This window comes from Anoplolepis gracilipes, chromosome 7 (genome assembly GCF_047496725.1).
Source record: "Anoplolepis gracilipes chromosome 7, ASM4749672v1, whole genome shotgun sequence".
NCBI lineage: Eukaryota > Metazoa > Arthropoda > Insecta > Hymenoptera > Formicidae > Anoplolepis > Anoplolepis gracilipes.
In genome coordinates this window covers 4,598,918-4,613,194 of record NC_132976.1, presented here as the reverse complement: position 1 = coordinate 4,613,194, position 14,277 = coordinate 4,598,918, and the positions used below count along the sequence as shown (strand labels likewise).

The 14,277-nt window shown below is 33.4% G+C and overlaps 4 protein-coding genes across 13 annotated transcripts; 3 read left to right on the top strand and 1 right to left on the bottom strand.

Moving 5' to 3' along the window:
- Positions 1–214: 214 nt before the first annotated feature.
- Duba (Deubiquitinating enzyme A) lies at positions 215–3,988 on the top strand. Of its 2 annotated transcripts, none has more exons than XM_072895399.1 (12): positions 215–838; positions 948–1,046; positions 1,349–1,440; positions 1,733–1,857; positions 1,988–2,121; positions 2,207–2,362; positions 2,437–2,593; positions 2,678–2,889; positions 2,996–3,115; positions 3,193–3,348; positions 3,426–3,603; positions 3,685–3,988. In XM_072895399.1, exons 1-12 carry the CDS (start codon positions 692–694, stop codon positions 3,837–3,839), a joined length of 1,731 nt encoding a protein of 576 aa, XP_072751500.1. In that variant the 5' UTR covers positions 215–691; the 3' UTR covers positions 3,840–3,988. The 2 variants fall into 2 exon arrangements, with proteins under 2 accessions (XP_072751500.1, XP_072751499.1); XM_072895398.1 differs by having other exon boundaries at positions 218–838; positions 1,982–2,121.
- An 858-nt stretch (positions 3,989–4,846) lies between these two features.
- Positions 4,847–6,337, top strand: LOC140667448 (serine/threonine-protein kinase Nek8). The gene is made up of 5 exons (XM_072895402.1): positions 4,847–5,209; positions 5,354–5,444; positions 5,519–5,686; positions 5,819–5,948; positions 6,221–6,337. The coding sequence occupies exons 1-5, from the start codon at positions 5,151–5,153 to the stop codon at positions 6,229–6,231; spliced, it is 459 nt and encodes a 152-aa protein (XP_072751503.1). The 5' UTR covers positions 4,847–5,150; the 3' UTR covers positions 6,232–6,337.
- A 1,677-nt stretch (positions 6,338–8,014) lies between these two features.
- LOC140667449 (nuclear receptor 2C2-associated protein) lies at positions 8,015–14,254 on the bottom strand. Of its 9 annotated transcripts, none has more exons than XR_012047015.1 (9): positions 14,058–14,100; positions 13,805–13,895; positions 12,640–12,880; positions 12,154–12,557; positions 11,732–12,066; positions 10,574–11,485; positions 9,382–10,414; positions 8,393–9,226; positions 8,015–8,144 (listed from the first exon to the last, which is right to left on the bottom strand). XR_012047015.1 is itself a non-coding variant. In XM_072895404.1 (5 exons), exons 1-3 carry the CDS (start codon positions 14,093–14,095, stop codon positions 13,445–13,447), a joined length of 414 nt encoding a protein of 137 aa, XP_072751505.1. In that variant the 5' UTR covers positions 14,096–14,254; the 3' UTR covers positions 12,154–12,557; positions 12,640–12,880; positions 12,950–13,444. The 9 variants fall into 9 exon arrangements, 1 of the variants encoding a protein (XP_072751505.1); XR_012047018.1 differs by lacking the exons at positions 13,805–13,895; positions 14,058–14,100 and adding an exon at positions 12,950–13,101 and having other exon boundaries at positions 9,382–9,526; positions 9,595–10,414; XR_012047012.1 differs by lacking the exons at positions 13,805–13,895; positions 14,058–14,100 and adding an exon at positions 12,950–13,100 and having other exon boundaries at positions 8,393–8,811; positions 9,021–9,226.
- LOC140667450 (MAM and LDL-receptor class A domain-containing protein 1) lies at positions 8,436–13,064 on the top strand. Its single transcript, XM_072895405.1, has 10 exons — positions 8,436–8,821; positions 9,042–9,239; positions 9,487–9,847; positions 10,278–10,454; positions 10,595–11,015; positions 11,121–11,465; positions 11,797–12,018; positions 12,160–12,542; positions 12,723–12,888; positions 12,968–13,064. The coding sequence occupies exons 1-10, from the start codon at positions 8,436–8,438 to the stop codon at positions 13,006–13,008; spliced, it is 2,700 nt and encodes an 899-aa protein (XP_072751506.1). The 3' UTR covers positions 13,009–13,064.
- Positions 14,255–14,277: the final 23 nt, after the last annotated feature.

Below are 14,277 nucleotides of genomic sequence, written 5' to 3'. Positions count from 1 at the left end.
TGGGCTGCGTTCGCGTTGGGCGCTCATGCGCATGCGCTTTAAATGTCATTCTATCTTTGTTGCTCATTACATGTCGGAAAAAGATGGAATGACGTTTACAGCGCCCAACGAACGCAGCCATAATTACGTATATGTTATGTATTCCCGAACTATTCGAAATTTGCCCCACGTTCCAAAATCCAGCTTGATCAATATTACGTAATAAAAGCAAGATCGTGATAAAGAGTCGCGTTACTATGTACCCCGCGTTCTATCTATGGATCTTGCATTCTCCGAAGCCAAAGCGACGAATGTAAATATGGCCGCCTGACAAAACATTCCGAGTAGCAGCGATTAACGATACCGTATCGCTTTCGCTTGCGGACATGTTGCTCGGTCGCTGTGGTGGAACGACGTCATCCTGACCGCTTGACAGTTCCTTGCTTCTTGTGACGCAACGGCTCGAGTGGCGAGCCAGGGTCGGTGGGAGAGCTCGGAAGGTGTCACGATCGGTAGTGCGAATCGAATTTGTCAGGTCGCTCGTGAAAAATCATATTAAATAGGTGCGTAGGAGTGAGCGAAATCGCGAAGGGGCGGATCGCTTCGCGTACGCAGTCGGTACGATCGTCGAATGATCATCCACGAGGATACGAGGAGACACAGGCAGAACGCGCAGAAAGAGAGAGAGAGGGGAAATTGATCGTGCGAGATCATGACAATTCTGTCGAAGAAGAAGACAAACGCGCCGAAGGACAGGACGCGCGAGGCAGGCGCTGGTTCCGAGGTCGACGTTCATCACGGCGTTGTACAGAACGAGCACAATTCTGGAAACATCGCGTTACCGAATAGCCCTTATCAGGTGAGACACAACGGAATGGTGATTTCCGGAATTTTCTCCCTCTCCCTCTCTCTCTTTCTACTTAGAAACGTTCTAAAACAGAAGTGTTTTGTGCTATCTTGTTGATTAGGTTCGCGGTGCCAGTGGATTCGCTGTCGATTTGCATGGAGTTCAAGCTGATCATGGATCCCACAATGGTCCCATAGTGTTGACCAGTAACTCATATGAGGTATGACACAAAGGAAACTTCTTTCTTTATCTTAGATAGTCTTGGTCTATTGTATAGATTATCTCTTTTCTTGCTGTAACAGAGTGACATAGATCTTAAATAACATAATAATATCAGCTTAAATGAATTAATTGTATTGAACAATAGTATTATTTGGTTAAAAAAAGTAACAAACTATATTATACAGTACTACATTATATACAATCACTAATTGCAACTGTTGCACCATTGATTATTTTATTAAAAATTTGTTGAGATTATTTTTTTATTGATTTATAACATTCTTATATTCATATTTATAGGCAAATGTGGACCGTCGTGAAGACAAACACTTTGAAGATGGGAGTGGTCCAAGTCATGGTAAACGTCACAGACAGAGAGCTAGTCCTCACAGGTATTTAATTGGTTCAAAAAATAAGAACTCAAAAAAGATTTCACAAAATGTATAAATTACATTTCGTTCTTATGTTGCGACACTTATTTAATGGGTGTGTGTATATGTGTATCTCAGAATAAGATATACAAAACAAGTGTGTATATGTGTATCTCAGAATAAGATATATAAAACAAGTTATGTATTTATACTTATTGTATATTTAAATAGGATCTTATAATAAATATTTAAGAAGATCTTATAATAAATATATAATTAGTATAAATATCTAACAAGATGAATCTTTCAATAGCTGCATTGGAAGATCTTCACGTGCAAAACGTGACCGAGAAAGGGACAGAGGCAGGGAGAGGGAAAGAGAAAGAGAACGGGAGAGACAAGCTACTCCACCTGCTGCTTCTTGCAATGGTTCACAAGGTAATACTTTTTTTATATTTATATTGAAATTAAAAGTCACTATTACAAAATCAATAAACCATTAAAATAAAAAATTTTAATTTATATATGTGCGGAGTGTTGGATGATGACTTGATTTATTTAGGTACAGATTCTAGTGTAAGTGGGAGAGTAAGCATTGTTGGAAATGCTTCAAATTTGGACGAATTGGCAAATGGCTACAACAGTGGTGATGAATACACAGGACGTACTGAAAATAATCTTACATTAGTGGAATGGCAGGAAGTCAGTATTATTAAATATTTCATGTAAATATATGTTATCTTGCAATAATGTATATATCACACTTTATGTATTTGTAACAATCTAGAGGGATAGGTGGTTTGAGAAACGCCTCAAGAAAAAGGGTCTTATGATAAAGAAGATGGCGGAAGATGGAGCTTGCTTGTTTAGAGCAGTAGCGGATCAGGTTTATGGAGATCAAGAAATGCATGGAATTGTACGAAAGCACTGTATGGATTATATCGTAAGTGTGTAGATTAAACAATATAGTATCATATTTCGTTAATTCGCAGCTTGGCTGAATTTATATTTTTTTAGTCTTCCAATCAGGAGTTCTTCTCGCATTTTGTAGCAGAGGATTTCAGCACCTATGTGGACAGAAAAAGGCAAGAGTATGTTCATGGAAATCATATAGAAATGCAAGCTATGTCGGAAATGTATAATCGTAGCATTCAATTGTACTGTTATAGTACTGGTATGTACCGCTTTTTTGTTAATATAATAAGATTTTTTCTATATTAATTTTGTCATTATGTATTTTTTTTTTTTTTTTTTATAGAACCTATCAATATTTTCCATACTATGGTGGAAAGTGATAATGAACCAATCAGATTGTCGTATCAGCGTGGCAGCCATTACAACAGCATAGTTGATCCATTCAAAGCCACTATAGGTGTTGGACTTGGTTTACCATCGTATAATCCTGGTGCTGCTGATCGCGCCATGATATCAGACGCAGTTCGTCAGAGCGAGGAATTACAAATTGAACAGGTAATCATAATAAGTTTATGTGCAAATCTCTGAATTTTTTTGTACGATATTTAATGTGATTTCATAATATTTAAAAGATAAAAAATTTCGATTTCACATGTTAAAGACAATGCTGGAGGATAAAATAAAAGCCACTGATTGGGAAGCAACTAATGAGGCTATCGAAGAACAAGTGGCCAGGGAGAGCTATTTGCAGTGGTTGCGCGATAACGAAATGCGTAAAGCAGTAAGTAAAAATTCAATCATCGTGTTAGTTATTGTTTTATTGGAGCGATGAGACTCAGTCACGACTTTTGAATCAAGCGTTCAGCCAGTAGTAGCAGTACGAGCACAGTTACGAGCGCGCAACATAATCATTCACACTTTCATTCACATGGAGGTCGTGGACAACAGCGTAGCCATACCTCTTCTCCGACCACGACACAAACTAGCCAAGATAATTTACGTAATTCTCCAAAGGTCCGTTTTTCACTCTATTCTTATTACGCGACGAAAGTTTCAAATATTTATAAAGGATATTTCTATTGTGATTGTAGATCAGCGATGCAATACGATACAGCAAACGATCGCCGCAACATCAGTCGACTCAAGGAACTAGTATATCCCATTTGCCATCGGATTTTGAAGTGAAGGAACCTGTACCGGGCAGTAGCAAGGAGGCGAATGCATCACCTGACATTTCATTGTTCAATCGACTTCCTCCTGAAGTATTTGGTAATAATATTTAAATTATGTCGATTTATATAAAAATCATATAAGAAAGATATAGTAACTCATGAATTTCTAATTTCCTAGGTCTGACAGATTGGGAAGACAGCCATATACTTTCACAAGTGTTGGCGACTTCGCAACAGGAATATTTGGATAGCTTGAAGCAGTCACGCATGTCTGCCGGAAGCGATGGCGCCAATACGATAGAATCTAGTAACAGTGCTATTAACAATTCTTGAAATGCAGTCGATAACGACAAAGTTCAAAAAATATCAGAGTATAAATATATATTACATTTATATATTGCAGTATCATCTAATCCCGTATTGTGCTAGGGCATAAGGTGATTTGCTTTCTTATCCTCAAGTAAATGTTGCAATAATCACTACTTGGTTTTCTCCTTTTTATCTTATCTCTTTCACGCTTTGTCTCTTTCAACAACACGGCTATACAATAACATGCGTATAGCACTTTCTAAGGGTACATACGTGTCATAATTGTTAGACGCTTTGTTAACGTTAATAAAAGAGCTGCGCAATTTCTTTTTTATTGCGCGGTATACTTTCATATTATAAATTGATCAAAATAGTTTGCGTCATTTTGAAATTATTATTGTTGAAAAATTTCTTGATAATTTTTTTACAATAACTACGTTTTATCATGATCAATGTTATACTTTTCTATATTTGGGATTTGACATTTATCATCCACAAAACTATACAAACTGTTTAGGCAGAATAAATAAATAAATTTATATATATATATAACATATATATATATATATATATATATATATATTTATATTTATTTGATAATTGTGTGATGTTTTTTCCTTAATATAGTTTAGATCACAAAATGCTTTAGAGGAATCAGCATTGCATTTGTAAAAAAACTAGAAGTAAATAAAAAAAGTATCATCTATATTATTTATATATATATATATATATATATATATATATATATATATATATATATATATATATATATATATATAAAACTATAATTCTAATTTATTAGTATTCAATATAACCAATATATCCTCTTAATAAAATTATCATAATATAAGTGATAATCTCTTGAAATCTAATTTTAAATATTAATTTAATATTTTTATTTGAACTTATAAATTAGTTGAATTAATTTCTATCAAAAAATATTCAATTATTCCTATCATAAAATATTTTATTGTAAACTATTAATACATGAATCAGCAAATAAAATTGTTCAAACTAAAGTTCGCAAAGAATAATTGAAAAAGACAGTTTTTAGTAAAACTTTTAATTCACTATATACAAGCCTCTTAATTTTAAATAAATAATTTACAATAAATTGATTTATTAAAAATTTTTATTATTTGTTACATATATCTAAAGTCGGTAGAAGCAGAGCTTTGCTGTACATATACTATGTAAACAGAAATGTTTTCATCCACATGTCTATCATAACAAACTGAATAGTCCTTCAATAAGAATCTATACGTGTCAGACAAAATATCTCCATACTTTTAGCTAAAATAAAATAATTTAGAGAGTTTTTCTCGTTTTGTGAAAATGGATCCATACATCGACGATTACACATTCGAAAACATACTTGGCAAGGGAACCTTTGGGTATATATTATTAAACTCTTATATAACATGGGATAAATATGTTCTGTGTGCTATATGAAAAATATTATATTTGATATAGATCTAACTATATATAAACAAATCAATTTTATTTTTTACGAAATAAACAGATACATATAATTTTAGAACTGTGTATTTGGTGAGGAGAAAGAAAGATTTAAAGCTGTTTGTCATAAAAGCACAGGACTTAAATACGATCAAACATTCGCCCTCCCAGGTATATAACTGCACACAATATCGATCCTTCTATTTGGATAAAATACAGAATTCGACATCTATTTCGTAATTCAGAGAGTATTAGGAGAGATACGATGCCTGAAAAAATTGAGACATCCAAATATAGTGTTTTATTATGGAGCATGGAAGAAAAATAATTACAGCTATATTCTTATGGAGTATGCAACTCGATGTACTCTCAAGGATTTGCTGGAAAAACGAAAAATACCACTTAAAGAGGAGGTAATTACAGACAGATTTAATCATAACGATAATCAATAAAACGCGTCTTTCAAATATTTGGTAAATGTTGGACTTTTTTAATTGTATTATTTGTGGAAAATAAAAAAATTTATGAAAAATATTTTTTCTCAGGATGCCCTATACTTGTTTTCGCAAGTTACTTTGGGAGTACATCATATTCATTCAAAAAAAATTCTTCATCGAGATTTAAAACCAGAAAATATCATGTTGACTGGCAACCGCGGAGATATCGTCAAAATCGGTGATTTTGGTCTCGCAAAAAGTATTCAAGAGTACGAATCGATAAGCTATCAATTTTACAACGAAATATTTTTCTATAAAAATTAATTATATATATATAAATTTTATTTATTTATCTATTTTTGCATATATTGATTCTTACTGGGGCATGTATGCCTAAACCGTTTTTTTGAAATTACAATGAATACCTGCTAATCTAATTTTTTTACAGTTGCTCATGTAAAATAATTCTCTCATTTTTATTCCGCATTATTTTTTCTTTTTATTTTGTAGAGATTCAATAACTTGTCATGCAGGATCTTACTATTATATGGCTCCAGAAATGTTCACTGCACAACCGTACGAACTTAAATGTGACATATGGAGCATGGGCATTATACTATACGAAATGATTACGAAGAGACGTCCATTCCCAGCTACGGTAAATTAAACTGATTAATTGCGAGATAGTGTAGTCAAAGTAACATTATGTTACATTGTGCATACAATTTTTAGTTTTTACGTCCAGTTTTTATCGAAAAGATATTTTTTCTGAAAAGAAGAAAACGGGAAGAACATTTTTTTATATATTTTTATATATTTTATCGCAAAATATTTATATCGTTACATTACGTTACGTATTATATTCTTTATCCCTGTGAGTAAAAGTATTATCTCAATTACTATTTCAGAGTTTAGAGGAAATTACGAAATTAGTGTTCAACAGTCCACCGCGGCCTTTACCACAACAAACATCGGGACCAATAGTTAATCTGATATCGAAAATGTTGAGGAAACAAAGTTCCTACCGACCCCGTACTGATCAGCTCATAATTTGCCCTTTTCTTATCCCTTACATCATTCGAGTGCATCTAAATCTGGGGCGTAATATTAATCTCGCTGAACGTGAATGTGAAAACTTTGGATCGCACATTTTTTTAAAATTCCTGAATTCTCCGTGATCAAATCGATATTTTGATGTATGAACTCTTGAAAAAAAAAATTGAACGAAAAATGGTATTATTACATTCATAGAAATTTATTTCATCTGAAATTGCACGTTAAATAACTAGTATTAATTGAGCACTTAAAAGTATTTTTATCGCGTGTCAATTATATTCTATACAGTTCCAAAATGTTTTCATCCTTTTTTTATACATATACAGAATTATAGTTTTTCTATTATCAATTTTATGTTATTAATAATGTGCTAATGTGTTTGTTTCTTTATATTATGTATATGTACACTGCGACATTTCTAAAAAAAAAAAAACTAATTTTTAATTAAGTCATAAGAACGTAATGAAGAAGCCTTTATATTTCAATTAAATGACATGTTATTGCGAGTTTTGATACTTTTTAATTTTTATTGACTTTATGTATGTGATATGCGACTCTCTCTGAATTAAAAATAAAAGTTATATTTTATATATACAATATAATGTATGCGCGTAAGCTCTGTTATTTTAAATAATGATGTTTTACATTAATCGGAAAGCGCTGTAGGAAATTAAATTATGAACGATTGAATATATATTATGTCTAATAATTGAAAACCCATCGTTTCGGAAGCGATATACGGAACCAATTTACCGCTAGTGGAAACGGTCAGATTTTAATTTCGACGTTATTACGGCAGTCTGCCTCGATGGAATTTCATTGTTCGACTATCGGCTATCGCGACAAACGGGTCTCATACATACTGGAAGCGTAACGACCGGAAGTTAAGGCCGGAACTGCGTGGATGGATACCGCTTCGTTCCGTGTCGCAGTCCTGAAAAATCCTATAGTTCGCATCTCGTTTGTATAGATATCAGCCTGTCGGTCTATTGTCAGTGCCATCCGAACATTCGCTCGCGACAGTGAATTAAAAGAGAGATTCTCGAAGAATTTAAAAAAATAAGCTGAAAATCTATAAGTAAGATTTTTTTTTAATTTTTAGAGTAAAGAGATAAAATAAATTATAGTTTTATTTCTTGTATTTAATCCATCGATTTATAGTTGGCATCTTGATTGTTTAATTTTATTTTAATCATTATTCGGTATCAACGTTAGAGCATTATCATACTTTACGTGTGTAACAGTTTCTTCATATATTTTAGGAAAAAGAATTCTGTCAGACGGACTCCATGTCAAAATTATCGTTGATAATCTTCAAAGATCCTGATGATCGAATAACGAACGATACACGTGACGCATATGTATCCGAGTACAAATCCTGGGGAAAATAGGTGAATGAAAAAATAACCGTGAGAAATTCACTGTGTAAAGTTAAATATTCAATCTATAACAATAATTAAATCATAATTAAAATAATAAACAAAAAAAGAAAAACGAATTTTAGAGTTATAATGTGAGTTAAATTTTAAACTGTAAAGTCTGTAATTTCCTGTATCTTAAACTTTTAGAAGAGAAAATTTCACAAAGTGAATCCTCGATATGATTCTAATTTTAATTTTAATTTACTTTATAGGCAGAGTGAAATCAATCAGTGCAGAGGTATCCGGACATGTGGTGGATTTTATTACTGAGCTGGTCGTATCCGTTATCGTGGAGCCTGACTTGGTATCCTCCGGCTGCCTTAAATGCTATGCTCGGAGAACAAGTCGATCTCGTGGGTGCAGTTAACGTGACTTCCGGTTGGACGCGAAATACCGCAAACAATGAAGATTTCAATGATACAATCAATGGCTCAGAATCCGGCGTCCAGCCTCCTGTCATCAATTCCGTCGATCGTGAACCACTGGACGAAGTGGAGCGCATCGAGCCTAGGCAATGGCCAGGCAGACCGGATATCCTACCCACTCGCAGCACAGCACCTTTTACCACGGAAACATCTTTATCACCCAGATCTCCGCAGCCTACCACGTTAGCGCAGAGAAATCCTTCGCAAAGGTTTTTAAGCATCATAAAGAAAAATCTAAATATATATGTATATTTCAGATATATTCAGGCGCTGATAATCATGAATAATAAATAAAAAAGTAGTTTTTTTTTTATAACTCATGGTTCAGGAATATTAAATCATTATTAGTTTACAAAACCTTATTATAATATAATTATGTATAAAATTATGTAAAATAGTCTCTCATACTTGTTATTTTATGTTTATAAGATATCCTACGGTTACTGTACCACCTCCGACGGTCACCGTTGATGAAGTCTTCTGCGATTTTGGACCGGTTCCATCAATGCCACTTTGTGAGTGGCAAAATGGTAATGGTGCTTTGGAATGGATTGCAGGTACCGGAATGAATACAAACTGGTTGGGTGGACCATCGATCGACGCTACGAGTAGCACTATGGACGGAGGGTAATATATTATTATATTATTATTATTTTATATAAAATATTATTGAAAAAAATGCCATTTAAGAAATGTAACAGTAAAAAAATTAATTTTTCTCAATATCAAATTATACTAGAAATAAATTATATTTTTCGTTCATATATACCATCATACATTCTTCTTTTGATATTTAGCGAAAGATGTAACAATTTTCTTGCGTCTATAAATTTCCATTTCAATGAATAATCTTGAACATTGATTAATGTTTTAGATACGCCTTCGTGGAGACATCGGAAGTATCTTCAAAGGATCTAAAATTCAAAAGCCCAGGAGGTCTTCTGCATAGCCCACAGCTAGGCAGCACTGGAGTCGCTGGTACCTGTTTCATGTTCAAATATAGTATGGATGGTCTCAGTATCGCAGGACTGCGAGTATTGCTTCACGTTGGAGTAGACGAGTTTTCATATAAGAAAGAAGAAACTGAGGAATTGCCTGTTGAAAATACCACAATGACAAAACCCTGCGAACCAGTAGAAGTGGTGGAAGAGCGCGTCCTATGGCACGCACAGTATTATACGCTTGGAGTATGGCAGCAGGCTCAAATACTGTACACTTATCCTGAGATACATTCGGTATATTATTATAACTTGATCCTCAATCAGAGATTTAATTAGCAAAGAAATGCTATGGTTCATAAACATTCAAATCACAATTACATGGATAGAATTCAATTGATAGCAACAAAATTGTGCTCTCATAGAGCTATTTCATAGTTGAATAGTATAATGAGAATTCATCCAACACCGAAAATGTATAAATAATTTGACAAACAAGTTAAGACAAATATAATTCTAAAAATGTCCAAATTTATTAAAAAATATATTATTATATATGTTTTTGTTATATTTGTTTGTCGGAATTATATGATTTAGTCAAGTCTAACTTAGAATTCGTTAAATTTTCCAAAATGTAATTTTTCTTACATCTATTTTAAGCGTTTTGTGTTATAGTTTTGTTATTATAAATATCTCTGTAAATCTCAGGCAAAATCTTGGCAATTAGGTGATTATTGAAGGCGTTCCGGTGGATTCCACGGATCCATCACGGCTCTATCGTGGATATATTGCCATCGATGACATAGATTTGCAACCTGGTACGTCATGTATTGGATTCTGTAATTTTGCCGGTGGCTTCTGCGACTGGAACAATGATGCAGAAGATGACTTTGACTGGACTATAGTAAGTGTGCTACCAAATTAAAAAAATATATATAGAAAGAGAATATTATATATATAAAAATAGAAATCTCTAAAGATTATTTCTTTTTTATTCTTTACTACAAGTTAAGTAATGAATACCTCGAGAAAACACATTTTTAGAGTCGCGGAAGCGGAAATCCCACGACCGGGCCAGCAATGGACAGTTCCAGTGACCGTGCCACAGCCGGTGGTTACGCTTTCATTGACTCCAGCTTTCCGCGAAGACCCGGTGACACGGCAAAACTGATAAGTTCGAGCTTTCCGGCAACCAGCGCTGACATGCCAATGTGTATGCACTTCTGGTTTCACATGTTCGGATCCGGATTAGGCTACTTGAAGCTCTTTCTACGTCACTTTCGCAGCTCAGACAGCCAAGAGGTCTGGGGTTTGTCTGGAAATGCCGGTAACGCCTGGTTCATGTCGCAGGTTACAATTAGTTCCCTTGACGATTATCAACTAATTTTCGAAGCGTCGGTAGGGAATACCGGCATGGGGGATATCGCCATTGATGATATCTCGTACAAACCAGGTGCTTGTCCTGGTAAGTTCAGAAACAGGTTACTTGAAATTTATGTCGTTGATAGTAGAAAATTAAATTCCAATGTCTCCGCAAATTTTCTTCTAATACTCTACGTTGGCTCAAAAGTTTCACCGCAAGTGGCTGGTCCGATACCACGGGATTGTACTTTCGAGGTCGACGAATGCGATTGGATTAATTCGCGAGATCCAGATCGCGTCGAGTGGGAAAGAATATCCACCCAGGTGTTAGGCCCGAGAAATCAGAGGAAACCATATAGCAACGGACACACGGTTAATCGACGCAACGAATACTTCTTGGGATTAGGACGTCTTCGGGGTGCTTCGCGATCGTCCGTAGGTGGTACTGCTCAATTGGTCAGTCGAGAGATGAAGGGTTCCGAAGAACCGCTCTGTGTTACGTTTTGGTACTTCATGTTTGAGCCGTTTATCGATTCCACAGGTCCTAGTTTGGGTGAGTAGAGATTTCCTTCACTAAAGAAAATTAAGAGAAATTTTTTAAAATCAAATTTTTCAACTTTGAAATCATAAAATAATTAATTTTGTAATTTTATTTTCCTCGTGAGTTATAGTTCAGAGATTTTTTTTCTTATTTAAGAATAAGAAATCTAATTAAAACTTTTTTCTTAATTTTGAATAATTATCTTCATAAAGAAAATAGAAAGAGCAGTTCATTTGACACAGAATAGATTGGTCTTTTAAAAAAATAAATATTATTACCTTTTAAGGAATGTAATTCTTGCACGAAAACGAAAAGGAACAATAAACATTTTGTAATTTTATAGGTGTCTTGCGAGTGTATGTCCAAGAGGTCGGTGATATGTCGACGAAAGCTAAACCGATATGGCAGCTGTATAACAATCAAGGTCCCACATGGAGCTATGCTCAGGCTAATATCAATGAAAATACGAACTTCAATATCGTGTTCGAGGGTACATGGGGACCGAATAGAGCAAGTGGTAGCATAGGAATCGATGATATCTCCTTTTATACAGGCAATTGCAGTGGTAAATATTCTTTCCTTTTTCTTCACATCTATTTTTTTTCTTCTTTCTCTAAAAATTAATAATCTGTTAACACACAATATCACTCTTATGTATTTTTCTTTCTTATTTTAAACATTAAATTTGTGTTTTACATACATGCAGTAAAGCCATTGAGTGCAGCTGTTCGCGCAGAGGATTGTAGCTTCGAGAAGGATTTGTGTGGATGGGAGAACATAACTGTATCCGATAACGACCGAGCCGTGATGTGGCAGCGTGCGTTTCAAACTCATCGACCAGCTCAATTATTGGATAGGACCTTTGGTGCGACCGGCGATTTCGTCTTCTTCGACATCTTCACGACGAATAAGCAATCAACGAAAGTTCAATTGCGATCGCCCGTCATCAACGCTTCGCCCGATGAAGAGTTTATATGCTTCACCTTCTGGTTCGCCGCCTTCGGTGTGGAAGAGTCCACTGCTTTGCGAGTAATCAAGATGTCTAGCGAGAATGATGATCAGGAGAGCGAAGATGAGCAGGAACAACCGGTACAAACGTTAAAACTATAAAATCAAATAGAATTTATATAATTGTCATTTCTTTAAAAAAGAAAAAAAAACAGTTTTAAATTACTTTAGTATTTACGTTTTAGTAAAATATATAAACCGAGTCTTTTGTGAAAGTGGAGTATGTATTTTTATTCTAAACTTGATATTTCATTGTTGCAGTTATGGTCATTGACAGCTAAAGGATTTAACAACCCGCGGCCAGTATGGATGTCAGCCCAAGTGACAATTGAAGCGCGAACTCCATATCGACTTATCCTCGAAGGAAGTGCCAGTAATGGAGGTTTTGCTGTCGATGATATCAAGTTTCAGCCTTTAGCCTGTGCAAGTAAGACTAATTACAAAAATGCAATAAATGCAAACATAAATATATTATAAAAAATATTTACATATTATCTTTTTCACAGCTCGACCAGCCAGTGCTCAACCAATTGTAAACGAGACATAAGAAAAACTAATTGTGACATTTTCTTGTAATTAACATTGTAATTCATTGAAATAAGCTCTTTTTTTATCAATTCATACTTATTATTTATATATGTTAGCTATTATATTGTATAATAATTAAAATAGTTAAAAAAGAATAATGCAATGCAAGAAATAAAATACAAATTTTAGTTAGACTAAATTATTTAATAATTAATCAAACCATATATTTGAATTAATTTTTGTTTAATCTAAGAAATCTTTATATAATTAATTAAATAAATAACAAATACTTACAAAGAAATTTACTTATTATTTATCATATATTAATAAACAGAAAACAAAAAATTATATAAAATATATTGCAGAATGAAATAAAATAGATCTACCCATAAATTATGGTATTTGTATAAGTATCTTTTGCATTCTATGTTAAAAATATCAGAATATAATTAATATCATGAGTATAATGACAAATTATATATAATAATTCTGCCAAAAAAATCAGTACTTTGATTAAATACAAATTTAAAAGTTTTAGCTTTGATCTGATTCTTTAAGTTAAATCGCTGTGGTTTATTTGTATCCTCTGGATAAAATGCTTCTACAACTATCATGTCTTTCCCATCATTGCCAGCCTCTACATGGCAATCTTTTCCAGCAAATCCACCTTGAAATTCTATTTCAAAACTAGAAACGTTAAATTCTTCTTCAAAGTTAATAACAATCCATTGTGGACTTCCCTACAATATATTGCTCATCATAATTAATTTCTAAAGAAAGAAAGAATTAATCTATAAAAAAGTTTAATTACTCACTGCATCAGAATTCCAACATGTTTCATTGGAATTATCAAACATGTACTTCTTTCCATAAGACCGAACATTTTTGTTTAGCACCGAACTAACCCTATAAGCAGATTATTTAATCATTGTTATGTTAAAATAACATAAAATATTTTATTATGTTTTTTTCTAAAGTATTTCACTTAAAAAAGTTACTTAATTGTATTACACGCGACTCATCTTCAGCTGTTCATTATTTTATTTATTAAATATATAAGAGACTAACCGGCAGTCAAATTTATTTTCTTTCAATAAAGAAGACATATCAACTCGTTACTTTTATAGCAAAGTAAATTATCATATTTGTTACAATTTTACGTGCGATTCGTTGCACTAATTCAGTCGTTTACACGTGTGTTATCAATTTATAAATTATATAAAAATATAATTCGACCAAACTCCGATTAACCTATAAACACTACTGTAAAGGTGCCTTTTCATGTTGA